The sequence below is a fragment of the Poecilia formosa genome, unplaced genomic scaffold, assembly GCF_000485575.1.
Source record: "Poecilia formosa unplaced genomic scaffold, Poecilia_formosa-5.1.2 Scaffold0, whole genome shotgun sequence".
In the NCBI taxonomy this organism is placed as follows: Eukaryota; Metazoa; Chordata; class Actinopteri; order Cyprinodontiformes; family Poeciliidae; genus Poecilia; species Poecilia formosa.
In genome coordinates this window covers 1,913,626-1,931,028 of record NW_006799939.1, presented here as the reverse complement: position 1 = coordinate 1,931,028, position 17,403 = coordinate 1,913,626, and the positions used below count along the sequence as shown (strand labels likewise).

The following is a 17,403-nucleotide window of genomic DNA, read 5'->3' as shown; positions in this document are numbered from 1 at the left end:
TTTTTTTTTTTTTTTTTTTTTTTTTTTTTTTTTGTCTGCCAATTTCGAGATTATAAGCTTCTCATCTGTCATGTTGCGTCTGATTAAAGCCTTTTAGAGCTTTTATTCTTTCTTTATCTGGAAAGTCTCCTGTCCCAGTAGGTTTGATGCGAGGCTGTCAGGCAGCTAGTCTAAATTCCTCTCACTGTCAGAAGCCGTCGGCTGACAGAGAATCTCTTGGTGGTGACAACTAAATGATCTCTTTTTTATTAAACACCTCTTGCTATCTCTCCATCTCTCCCTGACTATTGCACTTCCTCCTCGCCTTTAGTATCTCATTTAATGATTTGACTGACTACTCTCCTTCCCTATTCCTCATTCATCAGTCTTTCACTCCCCTTCCTTGCTTTTTTTTTTTTTTCCCCCAGCTGCTCTGCTCTGAGCCTCCTATGTTGTATCTTTATCGAATCCTTTCTATCTGCACCGCTTTTTTTTTTCTTTCTATAAAAGCAAAGAGGGAATATAGTTCCCTCTCTCACCTGGAGCCATCAGTCAGCCAGCAGCTCTCAGGCTGCTTGACAGCCGACTACTCACTCATTGGGCAGTTTTGTGAACACATTAATTAAGAATGTCTCATCCACAAAGCAAGAAAGTGATCCCAGCTGATCTCAGTGATCCAAGTATTCTGTCTTACTATTTTTCCAACCCCCACCTTCACTTCTTTGTTATCCCACGTCTTCTTACCTCCTTCAGTTTGGGGCTTTAATTTATTTATTTTTTCTTACCCCTTCCCTTACTACTGAAAGACTGGTTTGATAGGAAACACTGTTAACTTCTTCAGGCCCTGAGACTCGAGAGCTCGAGAGCAGCTGGGACAAGGGGAAAATAAGCAAAAACGATAGTGTTGGAGGTGTCAAATAAAGAGAGGATGGCTGCCTTGACATAAAAACTAGCGGAGAGAACAGACAGGAAGAAGCAAAGAGGTTGTCCAATCACCTTATGGACCTTCTGGGGATCAGTTCATAAAGGTCTGGTTATTATAGTCATTTATTAACCAGCGCTGTCAAAGTTGTGAAGTCTACTTGTTCTGAAAGTTCAAGAACAGCAGCGTATGCAGTTGGAAACCATTCATTTATAGGCACAGCTTTGTATTGTCACTGTGAGACATTATATTGGATGACATGTTTTCTTTTTTTAGGTAAATCAGAATTACCAAATGTATTTTTATTTGCTAAACCTTTCCTGCGTTAAGCTGAGGAAACTCTAACTCACTAATGGATGTTTTGGACTCTCTAACTCTGTGACTGCGGTGGATTGTGGTCAAATGGTAATATGAAAATGCAAAGTTAACAGCTATAAATCTAATGCTTTGGACACAAATAATTCTTCCAAACAGACATTGGCTGTAAGAACATCCAGATTAGTTAGAAAGTTACTTAAGGACACCAAAGTCAATGTTTTGGAGTGGATGCTACAAAGCCCTTATCTCACTCCTGCCTGTAACAAGTAAACCTGCAAAGTTGACACGGGAGGAATTTACCAAAATTCCAATAGACTCTGCAGAAGCATCCCCCAAGCTTTGTTTAACCTGACATAAATTCAGGCATCAAAAGTCAAATGTGTGAAAGTAAAATAGACAAAAACACCAGCTTTCCTTCTTCATAAATTTGAATTTTAATTTGACTGACAGAAAGTTTATTTACTAGCGTTCTGCCTGTGCTCTACGCAGCTCTCCCTTAAACTGCAAGCTGTTTGGGGTAATGTGAAGGCAGCACACAGAGCAGGTTACATCAAGCACACGGAGAGAAAGTTGCAGCATCCAATGCAATCTGAATTTCACTGTGACATTCATTGTAACGAGTGACTGCTAGGCAAAAGAAAAAAAAAAATATGAGATCAACAAAACAATGTGCAAGACCTATGAAACTGTTTTGCCACCATTATCCACAACAGCAGTGGATATATATATATATACTTGGAATTAAATCAGGTCTTCCCTGATTACTAGAGTTTTAAGGAGGCTAGGAAGTTGATCAAAAATGTTTCACAAGTCTTTCTTTCTCTTTTATAGATATGGGAAGATTGTGTCAACAAAGGCCATCTTGGACAAAAACACTAATCAGTGCAAAGGTGAGTGAGCATCAGTAGACTGATTTTGGAGTGAGCATTATTTGTAGCCTTGAATAGACCTGAAAAACCTGAATCCTGATACGGAATTTGAGTCTGTTAAAAAAAAAAAAAAAATCAATAAAAATGCAGGTTCTTTGGCGGCTTAAAGGCAGACTAATCAATGTGTTTTGCTGGGAAGGTTTTTTTTTTTCATTAATCCCTTCCTTTTGCACTTTTTGCATCCCTTAATCAATCACGGCCTAAAAGTTATTGCTTTTAAAAAAAAAAAAAAAAAAAGTGCGTGGTTGTATTCAAGTTTTGTTTGAGGAAAAGTTAGGATTGTATTAGATTTCCAGCACAGCAGTGCTGACTGCCATAGAATCCATGTTACCCACTAATCTAAACAATGGACTAAGAGCATATTACTTGATTAAAGCCAGTGTGTGATTTCTAGTCCGCTGCCTGATGATGCTCAAAGTTAAGCAGCGTTTGAAAGGAAGATGTGGGCATTGTTGTCACAGGCCAAATCAAAATGAAGGACATAAAATAGCCACAATGTGTTTTCAATGGTCAGTGAGTGTCTATTGAGAAGCGTCTGTCTGATTGTTAAAGTGGTCTGAACAAAGCACTAATCAGAGGGATTGTTGTCATCTGCGTTTGAAGAGGCACCCGTGAGCGTGTGTTCACCATGATTACAGCTCATCTACTGGGGCTGTTCTCAGAGGTGCATCAATATGCTTTAGGACAACATCACGGATGCCCTGTAATCAGAGTGTTCGGTTTCGGCGACAGGAAATCCCTCTGTAATTGGCTCTGACGGCATTTCTAAAACTCTAAATTCTTACACTTTTGGTGATTCCCAAATGTGCAAGTGGTATCTTTACACCTCTCTTATCATTCCACATTTAGTATAAGTAATTAAAAGTTGTCAGTGCCATGTGGACATACAGATGCCTTTTGGAAAATAACAACAAAAAAAAGGTTTAAAATTGTTTTTTTTTTAGTTAATTCATTTTAAAACTGGAACTTAGTTGCTTATCACCTATAATAGGCAATGTGATAGATTTTGAATGTTGCGTGTTTTCCTGTTACTTCAGATGACTGTCGGTGCTAAAATGTATTTACATTCTGTAGTTGGTCGTTTTCATGAGTTACTGCGTCATGCCATAGATTAGATCAGTCTGTGCCACTACTTTTAAGGAGGTGCTAAGGAAATTTAGCATTGCTATGAAGCTTGTCAACAAAAGAAAGCATGAAGCGCTCTAAAATGTTGTAAAGTTTGGACATCATAAAATACACATAATTTATTCTGTACATGCTTACTCTTCTTTCAAATTTTGAAACTTTACTGTCCAAATGAGATACAAAACCTACTTTCATCTGAAAAGAGACTACTAGGCCCATAGCAACTCCCCAATCCATTTTCTCGTAAGTAAAGGCTTTTATGACATTATTCAGGAGTGGCTTAGCACAAGACTTTTATTAGCTGCAGCCTGCGTATCTTTTTCAGCTACATGTTTTTCTTCCACGTAACTTTCCAGTATTATTGTTTCTTTGACTCAGTCATTGTCTGCAGTCATTTTTATTTTTCTTAGCCAAGAGCACTTGGTTAAAAAAAACGACAATTGTCTTATTGACTTTTGCTAAGCATTTTCCTACTTCATTTAAAGTGCTCAGTCTTTTTGTTTGGATGATCTTGCAAATCTTTCCTTCAAATCACATTAAAATGGGTTTTGTGGTTACAGTGAAGCCTTTTGTGAAATCATTCCAATTTGGACCAAAATGGGGAGCAGAGTCCTATAAAACCCACAGATGATTATCACTTGCTTTTACTACTAATTTTCTCATCTAATTATATTTTCCACTTCAGTTGCGTTTCACAATTTTGTATCTTTTTCCATTCACGGTTTCCTTAGTTACGCACTTCTGTACATTCTTGGAAGTATTTGTTTATGATTGCATTACATTAAATTCTGAAAAATATAAGCAAAACCCAGATGCATTTTGGTCTAAATTATGTGTTTTTTGTGAGATTATTTTCCTAACCGAAACGTGGCGGGATATCAAGTTTTGATAGCTTCGTGCCGGCCCTGAGATCCAAACTGTAAAAACAAAAGAAATTCAAAGTTCACATTCACCAACTTCTAGAACTACACCAAGGGAAATAGTACTCCCCCTCTTCATGAGCTTATCACACTTAAATGACTGTGAAGGGGTTTTAATACTCCAGTCACCTAATCCAGCTTCAGCCAAACTTTAGCTGTCAGCCAGAAGGTCTCAAATTTAACTTAGGATTAGTCAGGTACACAGTGGAGTCCATATTCAGCTCTGTGGCTGCATGATTCTCAATCATGTGGTTGTGAAACAAGTCCAAATCAAAAACCCCTGCAGCATCGTTCCCGACAGCTAGTTTGAATGGTTTCGATGTTGTTTTGAAAACGCGGTACAGTGAATCAGCGCCTAACTTCTCAGTTTTGTCCTCATCTGTCCAAACAATGTTGTTCCAAACCTCTTGTGGTTTGCTCCTTTTTGCAAGTTTGCAAAGAAAATTTCACATAGAGAAAAGAAGCTTTACACTGCCATCCTATTAAAAGCCACCAGCAACAACTAAAATTGTAAATTTGCTGTTGAATATATGCCGTTTAATATGCTTACGCCCTTCCTTTAAGACATTTCTCCCCCTTACTGTTTTTTCACAGCCTTCGTAAGTAGGGTGGGGTCCTGAGTGCAGCTCTGTTGTTTGGTCATTTTTCTGAACATTTCATCGTGTGACCTCATGGGAAACTAGACATCCGTTCCTGAGAAGACTGTCCACTGCCTGAAATTGTTTCCTCTCATAAGTCATCGTTATCTTTGTTTCTGTCACAACTTAAAGTATTTAGAGAAGGACCAGAGTGTTCCCACAACGGGAGAAAAGGAATTAAATTGTTTCATTTGAGTTATTTTATTAAAGGAAAATAGACAATGCATTGGACACTTCTATTTAAAAATAATAATGGTACATAGTGTGTTTTCGATTTATTTTCCCAAGCACTATGAAAGTATTTTGTAATTATTCAAGCAAAGGTTTAAATAGAAAACTTAATGAAGCTATTATGTTGTGTTTTCCTGACAATTGGAGTCATCTGCAAGTTAATTTATGGATGGTCTTGGGAACAGTGGTGGTTTTTATTCTTGCTTAATTTTATTCCTTATTTCAAGATTACAACTGATCAAAGTGTAAAGCATCCAGCTAACAAAAATATTAAAAACTAACAAATTAATACAGTTTTTGTAAAATAGTTTAAAACTGAGGAAAATGTGTATGTTTAGTTTTCTTTTTTATCTTGAAGCATTATTGAAATTACTTTTCTAATGAAGTCGGATTCTTAAAAATGTGACTTATCAAACATGCCGAACTAATCAAAATATTAAAAATATATATATATTTTTTTCTAAAGCAATAATAGCTGAAGATATTTTTTAGCACTATATCACTTATCTCAAGACCAGACATTATTTTGGCATTGTACCCTTACTGTACTCTCCATGCATTTTAAGAAATGACAACCCCCCCCGTGCCCCCCCACAAAAAACAAAACATCACATTCCTAAAAATAATGGCCAAAAGTGATTTTGTCAAAACAAAATTGACTTTTGCCATTATTTTAGGAAAGTGGTGAAATGTTACCGCATAAGATCAAGCTGCACTTTTAATTATATTTCCATGCTCCACTTAGATAGAATCTAACAGCTGCGGCAGAAGCAACATAGGCGCATTTTTCAGACTGTAACTCTCTTAAGCAATTTCACCGCTCATGGTGTGGACTTCATACATCTCTTAGCCAGTTGTTAACTCACAATGAAGGAGTTTCATTATCAGTTGGCCATTAGAGTGCTGTACAACCGGATAAGTGTTGGTTTGATTGCAAAGGCATTCAGTGGGGACAAGATAATTGCTTAGCGTGACTAAGAGCGTACAAATTGGCTCGGAGAGCTCTCTTGGAAAGAGAGGGATGGATGGGCGGATGTAGCGAGTGGCGGCAGGAGGGGGTAAAAATAACCTGAGGCTGACAGAAAAGGAAGGCGACCCTTTGAAACTGATGATTTAGCAGACAGTCTCATCTTTTCAGGAAGGCTGGTGAGGGAGGAAACAGAGGGTGGGTTTTGTTTTGGAGACACAGAGGTAATGAAATCAAGCCATCTGGCCCGGATGATCCCCTCACATGTCGCTGCTCCCGTCATTTGAAAGCATTTTTCAGATCCGAACTGAGTCGATTCATTATTTCCTTCATGAAAAGTGAGACTTCTTATGGAAGCACTGTCGAGGCATTACTTCTGCTGGCAAAAGAATAAAAGTAAACAAACAATAAAAATGGTTTTTAATTAGGCAAGCAGCAGTGTTTGCTAAAAACAAAACAAAAAAAAACAATTTTGTGAAGACTTTCTTACACTTTCCTTGTGGTTTGCAGCAACTTTGCAGTGACAGTTTTCTTGTTAGCAGCGTGGGGAGCTGTGATGGAGCGAGCGGGCACAGAGCGCAGGATGGAGGGAGGGAGAGGAAACCACTTTAGATACGAAAGGATTTCCATTTCCCAGAGACAAGCAGCCTCCCTCTCAGTGTCTCCTGCCCACATCTTGCTCTCTGCTTGTCCCCGACTGTCTCCTTCTCTACTTGGTTGGCCTGTGCCTTTGTGCCCAGGCCAGGAAATCTGAAGGCTCAGGAGATTGCATGGGACCTATAGTGATGTTTGTGTGTCCGTCTGTCAGTCTGTCGGGTCTTCTTGCATGGAAAACTACGTGAGATGAGTTAGGAGGGTATATTTTGATGTGTAGAATACAGTATTTCTTTTTTTTTTTCTTACAACAATGTCATGATTTAGATTATGAGAAAAGCACTAAAATCAATGATAATGTGAATAAATGTAAAATGTAGTTTTCATAAAATGATTTCATTAAATAACGTTAAAAAAAGCTACTGTAAAATGACCAACTCTGTTTGAATAAAATATCTCCATTGTTAAATCTAAATTATAATTTTAATTTAGTACATTGTTTAATTAATTTCACAGGTCACACACAGCCACAATGTCTTCCAAAAATGTTCATATAAGCAATCACGTTAATGGATCACATCTAATAAAACAAAGTAGGGTGAAAGATTTCAAATATGACATATAGACTTACAAGACTACAGAAAAATCTTCAGGAATGTGTGTGTCCGGTTAGATGTGGTGTAAAATTAACGTAGCACATGTTTTTGGTTAAATGCTTCATGCATACAGTTAAACCTAAGAGTATGTAATAGTATATACTCTTAGGGCCGTGGTGCTGCTTCACGGTCTCAACACCATGTTGGAACCAGGAAGTTTGCTCTCTACCAGGGAAAAGGAAATTTAATCAAACCTTCAATCTGATTAATGCTTTGGCATGACCTTAAATAGTTAGAGTTTGTAAACCTTCCACTGTGAACAAATTAAAGCAATTTTGCAAAGAAGAGTTGGACAAAATCCACCCAAAGTGGCGTAAAAGTTACATTGTTATTGTAAATGGGTAATGATAGTTTGGCACAACCACTCGATAGGTTTTGAGGCTCATTGCTTTTCCATTTTGCTTGGGACAGCTTCTTTTTCATCTTTTAATCAACAGTATTTTAAGGCATACTTCATATTGTGTGCTCTCAGGAAAGGGTAACTCGGGAAAACCAGAAGAAGTATGTAAGGGTTAGTGCACTTTTTTTCATTGGATCTGCATGTTGAGTTCAGATTCGCGGAGCTGTCAATCATCACAGAAGATGAGCATCTGCTCCCAGATTTAGCAAGTGTCCGTCTGGATTAAAGGGCCTTGAGCAAGACAATGAATCTCCAGCGGCTCCTCGGGTCTGTTCTGTTTCTGACACTTGACCCACGACCTCAATAAAGCCACAGACAAAAACCTTTTCATAAGAAATTGATGAATAGACTTTGAGCTAGCGGTTAACTCGGTTCAAGGCTATTTAGCGCCACCAAACATGTCAGGGAGACGGACACTTAGACATTAAATTTCCTCATAAGAAATATTAATATCACTTGGGTTTATGTGTAACATTTTGTGTCCGACCCAACTAGATCAAGTGCTGTAAAAAGCGCAGCCACCCTCAGATGTCTTTAGAATAACTTAAAACCTTCAGGGTGAAACTAGATTACATGCCAACATCTACAGTGACTCAATATTTTATTTAGGGAGCATGTACCAGACGCCTGAGACATGGATTCAATTTTCTGGAACTGTAATACAGAGAAGGCATTTGATATTGGTATATCACTGTAAACAGACCTGCTCCCAGAAGTGGTTCCTGGTTACGCTGCAGATTAAATCTGCAGCGTCTAGTTTCATGGCCGTGAAGTTCGTGTGTTGTAATCACTGCTGTGATTTTTCCAGTCTACCGGCACCTTCAGTTCTGACTAATGAAAAAGGAACGGCTCACCCGCTGTAGTTACCGCATTCAGGTTATTCAAGGAATACTCAATGCTAAACACCTCAGTTTTAAAGCTATTCACTTCTACCCTGCCTCCTTTAGAGAGATACGTCTTTTAGTATCGGTGAAACTGAAATTCTAACTGAGATGAGATCAAGCAGACATATTTTGAATTATCAGACAATGATTTTGCTCTGGCCAGCTGCAACTCAAGGTTCAGTGAAACAGAGTGTAAAAGTTGTATTTCAGGATTATGTTGTGGACTTTCCTATGTTTATCTGAGTCATAAATTTTCCATATCTGTTATTGTGTGTTAATACTACTGATTAGTTTCTCATTAGTTTTACTGCCTTGTTAAAAAGCTTTTTTTTTTACTCTGAGCTAATGCAACAAAATGGCTTTGAACTTATTTAAAAGCAGTTTACTGCATTCACTTTATATATCAATGTTTCAGGTGTAAATCCAGAGGAAAAAAATGACTGCAAAAATTGAGGGCTCTTAAAATCAAAAATGCAGTTCATCTATCTGCAAAATATGTTATGGCACTATATAAATAGTTGACTTGTGAATTTTTTATTTTTTTTTTTTAAATGACTCTAGGACAACCTAACTCAAACAGCTGACATGAACTATTCATACCTAACTTAAAAATGCTGATGATGATAATAAGTAGAGATGTACTGAGCTGAATAAATATTTTTTATATATTTTATCTGTCAATTTGCATTTTTTTTTCAGGAACTATAATCAGCAGCAAAATTCATTCTTCTGCTTTCTCTGTTAATTTAAAATGAAATTATCTGTGATTTAAAATATGCATGCATGCTTTATTAAAAAAAAACAAAAACAACCTTTTCTCATAAACAACTGAAAGTTACAGACCTGGCTCACCAAGCCTCATCAACAAATATCATGCAATCCCTCAGGTTATGGAACAATCCATATAAATATTAGACAGCCTCCACATCATGAATAATCAATCAGTCATTAGCGGCGACGTCACACTGTGTGAGTTGGCTCTGTAGCTTTAAACTATCTTCAGCATCTTATATTATTAGTTACTGTGGTTACCACGCTTATTCGATGCAAGCCGTTTGCGTTACCATGGTTGCGTCAGATCTTTACCTTAATTTTGAGATCGTCAAAACTCGGCCAACATATCCAAATTCAGGGTTCTCAGTAACAGAACTTGACTCGTCAAAAGAATAAAACAGAGCATTGTTACCGTTGGTCCTTTTAGCTTCCTGTTTTCTGATGGAGTCTCATAGCTCTGTATGAATAAATTGCTGACATTCATTCAAAGTACAGTTTTGTTCCGAGAAGTTTGTTGCACCTTTTCTTACTTTATTTTTCAACACCTAATTTATTCTTAAAAACTCATTTTGTGTGTAAAATGGTCTGATTCTGCTCAACAGCAGATTTCTCAGTACTTGTATATTAATTAAGCTGCGCCTAATTAGAAAGTGGAGACCCACATTGGCTCAGTTAGCAACACTGTTGCCTTTCAGCAGGAACTTCATATCCCAGTGTGTTTTACCCATATAAGAACCTTATGTGTTCTTATATGGGTATTTGTGTTTCTATGCTGCCCAGTGACAGACTGGCGGCCTGTCCAGATTGTACCCGACCTCTCACCTTTTGACCTCTAGAGACGGACACCATCTTATCCTTCAAGGACAAGCAGGCATAGACACCGGATGAACGGATTATTTAGAAAAGAGGTTTAAAGGTTTTGCAGACTTGTAAACAGCTATTTATTGAATTGTGTCTGTTTTTGTTTTAATAGAAACTTTAAAGCTTTCCTGCTCTAAATTTTTAATTAGCCATTATTTTTTAATCATTCAGGCATATACATTTCGCCGATTTTCAAGCAGAGATCATTATCCAGGCTACACAGGAATAAATCAGCCTGGCATGCATATTATGTGATGAATCAATCAATTCTCTGTGTTTAAACAGTAACTTATCCGTCAGAGTAACAAATGCCAACATTTTCTAAATCTGGCGGAATAAAATAAGGACATTTTATCAAGGTGATAAATACTGTATGCATTGATATCTTCGTAAGATGGGCATTTGTCTCTTCTTGCACTAAAATTGATAAATAAGCAGCATTGTAATTCTTGTGCACATAGACCATATTTTTAAAAATCTTGCTTCCCTTATTATCTTTGTATTTGTGCTTGTCTTTACAAGTCAGAGTAAATTGCATATGCATTTTGTATGTTTATGTATACTCTTTTCTGAGGTTGCGTAACCCTATTTTGGCAAAATTCTGGTTTTCTCATTAGCCAGCGTATAAATATTTGCGTGCGCAGGGCAGATCTTGCTGTGAAAGCAGCTTGCTGCCTTTGAACAATTAAAAAAAAGAAGAAAAAAAAAATCTGCTGCTTATCAGCAAAACAGAGTGCGGCTCCAAATTTGGGAGAAGGAAGAAGGAAAGAAAGATGGGAGCAGATGTTGCGAGTGAAATGTTTGTCTATGGGTGAATGTGCAAGAGTGAATCCCTCATTCTAAGTACATTTTTTATTAAAAATTGTAGCAAGTTATACTGTAAACATCAGGTTTGCATACTTGTTTTAGGACTCAGCCCAGTCAGTTATTGTTCTTTTCGAGTGTTGATGTTTTGCCCTCATCCGTGGGGCATAAGTTTCTCGTAATTTGCTCACATTTTCAACACACAAGCGCATGCAATCTGTCCGTTTGGTTTCAGAGAGACTGAGGACGGCCTGTCTGTTTGTTGACATCTCCTCCCAGCTTTCAGCCATGTGACCTAGTAAATCTAGGACATGCACTATTTCTGAAAGTGGAGATTTATGAGTGCGTTCGGACCTTTTGTCCTCCAGATCTTCCTGTAGGGCCCAACCCATGTCCCCCGGGCCCCAGCGCTCTAACAGATGCACGGACACTAACAGAGACTAAATAAATAAATAAATAAATAAATAATGCACTCTGTTTAAAAAAGAAACAAAAAACAGGAAATATATGAAGTGCAGAAATAGAGCGGCATTCCATGAAACGCAGTCTGATACTGATGTTATCAAATGACAAAATGTAAATCATATAGCTAAACATTGATAAGGCCGTACAACTCCCCCCCAAAAAACAGAAACTTGCTGAAAATTGAATCCCCAATCAAACATCCTAGGCTAAAATCTAAATCAGCCAGTTTTGAAGTTTTCATGAAATATGTGACTTGACTAGATTTTGACACATTAAAACATTTTACAACTTGCTGAAGACAAAATAGGATCTCTTTCCTGAGCAGAATTGCACTTGCTTGCCAACATATTTGAGAATTCTCTCTGATCCCAGCTTTTTGTTTTCGTTCTTTTTGTTCTGTTTGGTCCTAAGACTACTTTCTTTTCCCATCACTTGTTTCATTTTTTTGTTTTCTTTTTCATTCTTACCTCTCTTGTTTGGTTTTCTGTGTGCAGGCTATGGCTTTGTGGATTTTGACAGCCCTGCGGCAGCCCAGAAGGCTGTGGCCTCGCTCAAAGCCAGTGGAGTCCAGGCACAGATGGCGAAGGTAAGGTTCATCTCACTCGCTCCCTCTGGTCTGATGAACTTCTGGGTTTGTGTTTATGGATGTAGAAGACTACCTAAAATACACAATAGAGGATAAACATTTCTACAGTGATTTTTGGGCTTACTGTATGTAATGGTTACTTATATTGGACTGACTGGTGCCATTCCCATTGAGTTAAATAGCATACTGTGCAACTGGTGAATTTCGTAATGTATATTTTCTTTTTGACATTATTCAAGAATTTTACAAGACAGTAAAATTGGAAGCCATCCTTCATCCTATAGTCTCTTTATTTTTTTTCTCCGATATAGTATTCCTATTTCTTCAGTTTTAATTATAAATTAAAACAGAATTTGCATGCCTCTTGAACCTTTCTGCATTTTGTGAAATTAAAACCAAAATCATGTATTTTATTCGGAAGAGAAGCACAAAGTTGTGCCCGTTTATGAAGAAAAATGAAAAACAACAACAAAAACAAGTTTGTTCTCACATTGGATGAAGAGTATTTGTGAATATCAGTTTTTAAATATTGCCCCAAATTAGCAATTGTATTCATGCCATGAAAGAAGAACATCTCCACAGCATGACGCTGTTGCCAACTTTTTTCAAAATGGGAGTGGTGTCTTCAGTAACAGACTCTCTTCTTGCTACTTTTCTGTGAAGATCCAATTTGTGGGAGACTAATGGTTGTTGTGTTGGCAGATTCTCCCAACTTGATGGTGGATCTCTGCTTCTTTAATCTCATGTGTGTCATGTAAACATTAAACAGAGGTGAGAAGACAGGATTGCAACTTTATTATTCTTTGCACATAAGTCTTAAGCAAACTTACTAAATCTCAAAAGTGGTGGAACTGCGTCCCGTCTGATGGCCGCTGAGCAACAGATATAAAGCACTTTTCAAATAAACTCCTATTGAGCAATGTCAGATTCTTTAATGACACCCTCAAAGGTGATGAATTTTACCCACAAGTCATTATGGTGTCATTAGCAAGACTCTCTCACTCCTTCTAATCGTTATGGTCCACTTGAAAATCATCCAGTTATTAAAGAAATATTGGGTCCTAAACTTTCGTTTTTTTTTTGTTTTTTTTAATCTGTCAAACACCTGCATAGCTGTGGTCAAATCTGCCTCCCAGGTCTACGATGATAGCTTCAAAATACAAAGCTTAGGATTTTCAGACAGCAATTAGCTGTGCAGTAGTAGTGGCTGAGGCCACGGTCACATTTTGTGAGTTTCTAAAGAGTGAAGGAAAAAAGTATAGCTAAGAAATGGATAGAGAGATGTTTACCAATAAACATAAATGTGTGGTGTTAAAATTATTTTTTTTTTCTTTTAGGGGTGACTTTTAAGAATTCAAATTGTTGCTACATTAAAACAAAAAAAAAAATGAAAGGAACTATAGAAGTTTTTTTAACGACGGTTTTTTCCCCAAAACATCTAGTAGTAACGCAGAGCAGCTGTACATAAGTGGAAACAATGTATTGATGTCGTGATAATATGGATGATTTCCATGTTCTAGCATTATCCCTTGCATTTATAACACTCCTCTCATTATCCACCGGCACCCAATTTAGGAAGTGGTTAAAATATGACACTGATAAATGGGACGTTCCTTCAGAAAGCATGATGGCTGATGGTTTTTATATCACCACCTGAAGGAAGTTTCAATAGACACTGGAAGAGGTTGGGTAATCCAAGAAAATTAAATTCAGCGTAAATTGTCTGTAACTTTATTGCCGCATACTTCCCTTTCTGAGGCAGAAGAGTACAATTAAGATGGGCCAGTCTTCAGGCAGCCGGAGCATCCCACTGAATTAAACAGCAGCAAACCTCTAGGCCACCTTTGCCATTTCCTTCCATTAAACCTCTTTTCATTAGCCTCCCATCTCTCATTTTGTTCCTAACGGATTTCGGAGCGCGAGCATTAGCAGCAGAGGGGTTGTGATGTGTTTAGCGGGTGTTCTAGGAAGAAGACCCCTACAACGCCTCAGGGATTAGGCTTTCCAGAGAGATGGAATAGAGGGCGAAAAGTCAATTCCAAATGAAATTACACATACTTCTTACTGTGTCATGAGCTAATTATGGAGAAAGCCACTCATTTCCCACCTAGTTTTGTTGCAGTGTGCAGCTAGCTGACTCAAATGCGGCTCCAGCGTGTAGCATTTTGTGTTGGTGCGCTAATTGGGTTTCGCTGAATCTTGATTTTAATTAAACTGGGGAGAAAAATGCTTATTATTTTCTTTAAATTGTCTTCATTAGACATAGTCTGATGTGAGATTGTGAGAGCAAAAATGCTGTTGCTTTGGGAAATGTTGAGAAAAAAAATTAAAAAACTTTAGCTGGGTATTGTGTGGCACTGTGTCAGAGCAGGTCCACCACAATCAGGTTGTAGTGCTTAATCAATGTACTGCTACAGAAGTGGGCTCTTTACTGCATGTCTTTGGCCTCTCTTTCTGCTCTTCTTCCTGTCAAGTTACTAATAAAAAACATCCCTTTCACCACAAAATCTAAAAAAAAATGCCTGCCATGAACTCGTTGTACCTGTTTTTATTTAAAACAGAAAACCAAAATGATTCACAGACCTGCTAAATGATTAGTACAGCCAAATTAATACTATCTACAATCTTTAGCTATTTATTTAATTATTATTATTAGTAACTTGTTAATTAGTCGGGTTATCTGCATGGGTCGGATGTCTTCATATCTGTTCTAATTGCAGCTTGTCATTTTAAAACAGGTTTATCCTAATAGAGGTGATGGATGGCGCTCCTTTACTTTACTCATGATGTCTCATGTTTTTCACGACCAGAAATGTGTCTGACAGCAGAATTTCTGTTTTTTTATAAGCAATGAAAAATGATTGAAAGCCAAATAAGCTAAACAAAACAACAACTGATCAGCCATTTAATTTTTGACATAAGTCAGTAAGCGTCTTCCTCACTTGTTCAAGATATTCAAAGTGGACAAAGGATGAGATTTGTGAAAACTGCAAATACAATCAGGAAGACTGTAAAACAACTTGCTCCGATACAAACATTCCCTGAAGTTCTTTTAGTTCTGGGTTGGTTCGATATTTTCGACTTTGCGACTGGAAATGCTGAACCTGAGCCAAAGGTTCATTCTCAGTCTCAGGAGGTTCTGCTTCTGAGAGAAATCTCTGGACTGTAAAGGTTGTGCTGGAACTGGGAAGACTTTGAGGCTCTAAAAGACGGGAGGTCATCTTGAGGTAGTTTTCACTGAAGAATGTGCAGATAGTTTATTGACAGTTTTATCCAAATTTAAACAACTGATTCAGTTTCAAATCGAGAGTAAAGCACATTTTTGTTGCTGTTTTTAACCGTCATTTCACTAAGGAGGCCGTTTCTGTCTTGTTCCCATATACATTCACATGTGGATATGAATGTATCCACATATGGATGTGGATACATTCATATTTAGCACAAATATGTTTTATTTATTCTCCAGTTAAATTTAAGAGTTCTTCTTTTTCTTAGATCTTAAAGTGTCAGGATATCATGACGTGTTCCTTGTTGGAATTGGTTGTGTACTGACAACATTTAGGTAAGCAGATCCATCTTTGAAAAAAAAGTTTCAGATTTTAAAAGACAAATGACAGGATATAAAGTGCAAGATTTTATTTTATTTTTCTTACTTAACTTATGAAAAGTTCTTTCCTCGTTTAGATCGACCTCCAAATAGACTGGACAAATGTGGCAGGAAGATGAAGCAGACGCATATTAAATTATATTGGTGTAATGATTTGTAGGTTATGATAGGAGGATCAAACTGTCAGATTTGTAGAGGTTAAGCCCACACTTAAACCCTCGTTATCAATGTGGCTTACATCCTGCTGCTTGTCTCAAAAAAACAGTAATTCAAACATGCTTCAAGATGCTTCGTTGCTTACAGAATATTTGCAGCTCTACAGACATTTTCTTACATTAAAACATTCTCCAAGGACTCCATCATGACAGCATAGCACAGGAGAAAAATGGCTTGGTCCTCTCAAACATAGACACCTGATACCTGAATGAATGTGCCTATGTTTATAGTGACCTAGAGACTCAATATCTCACACATAGCAAAAAAAAGAAAAAAAACAGAGTCTTGTATAATTGATCTAAGAAAGTGGGAAAATTACAACATGGACGGTTGTGCAATGTAGTGCTCAAGCTTATGCAGAAATATGAAAATGAATTATTAGTTGAATAAAAAAAAGTGGAATCTTTCTGTTACTTATATAATTTTAGGTGATTTATTTTTTACAGTGTTTTTCTTTAATTTGTAAATAGCTTCTGCTGTTAACATTTGCATGTCTCTGTTTCTTTTGCTATTTCCTAATTGCTTTTGCCTTTCCTTCTTTGATTTTGTTGTTTTACTGCTGCACGCATTGCACTGCTTAAAAGATTAAAGAGCTGCTATTTGCTTATAGTCATAAAATGCTATGCGTTCTAAATTTCTTGTCAGTGTTATTAAACCTCTTCAGTGTTTCTAGTATTAAGGGTCCTTAATCATAAGACCCAAGATGGGTCTTAAATCCCCTCCTACATAAATATACCCGTCCTCTGGCAACTATTTGGATACGTGAACACATTTGACCATGCGTCTAAATTTGTCCACGCTGTTTGTACTGTAAGAACACCCCCAAAAAAGGAGACCGAGTTTCTTCTTAGGCACCCAGAACTGGTGCAAGTGGAAAAGATGAATTGTATTCTTGTGGGTGGGGGTGTGTGTGAGTGAGTGTATGTAAAAGTCATGATTTATTTTACAAGTTAGCATCTAATCACTTAGCATTCTTTTTTTTCCATATTCTGTTGTTCATGCACAAACTGTTTGATAACTTTTTGAGAAGAGCTGCTCTCACACACATGTTGTAATGCTTTCATCAGCCGAAAAGAAAACTNAAAACTGGAACTTAGTTGCTTATCACCTATAATAGGCAATGTGATAGATTTTGAATGTTGCGTGTTTTCCTGTTACTTCAGATGACTGTTGGTGCTAAAATGTATTTACATTCTGTAGTTGGTCGTTTTCATGAGTTACTGCGTCATGCCATAGATTAGATCAGTCTGTGCCACTACTTTTAAGGAGGTGCTAAGGAAATTTAGCATTGCTATGAAGCTTGTCAACAAAAGAAAGCATGAAGCGCTCTAAAATGTTGTAAAGTTTGGACATCATAAAATACACATAATTTATTCTGTACATGCTTACTCTTCTTTCAAATTTTGAAACTTTACTTTCCAAATGAGATACAAAACCTACTTTCATCTGAAAAGAGACTACTAGGCCCATAGCAACTCCCCAATCCATTTTCTCGTAAGTAAAGGCTTTTATGACATTATTCAGGAG

At 37.3% G+C, this 17,403-nt stretch overlaps 1 protein-coding gene across 4 annotated transcripts in view; it reads left to right on the top strand.

The window, feature by feature from the left end:
* LOC103133844 (RNA-binding motif, single-stranded-interacting protein 3) overlaps positions 1 to 17,403 on the top strand; it is a 139,929-nt gene that overhangs the window by 49,276 nt on the left and 73,250 nt on the right. For all 4 annotated transcript variants that reach the window (XM_007546064.2, XM_007545986.2, XM_007545902.2 and 1 more), the window contains one exon: positions 2,051 to 2,109. In XM_007546064.2, coding sequence (XP_007546126.1) covers positions 2,051 to 2,109 — 59 coding nt within the window. The remainder of the gene's footprint in view (positions 1 to 2,050; positions 2,110 to 17,403) is intronic.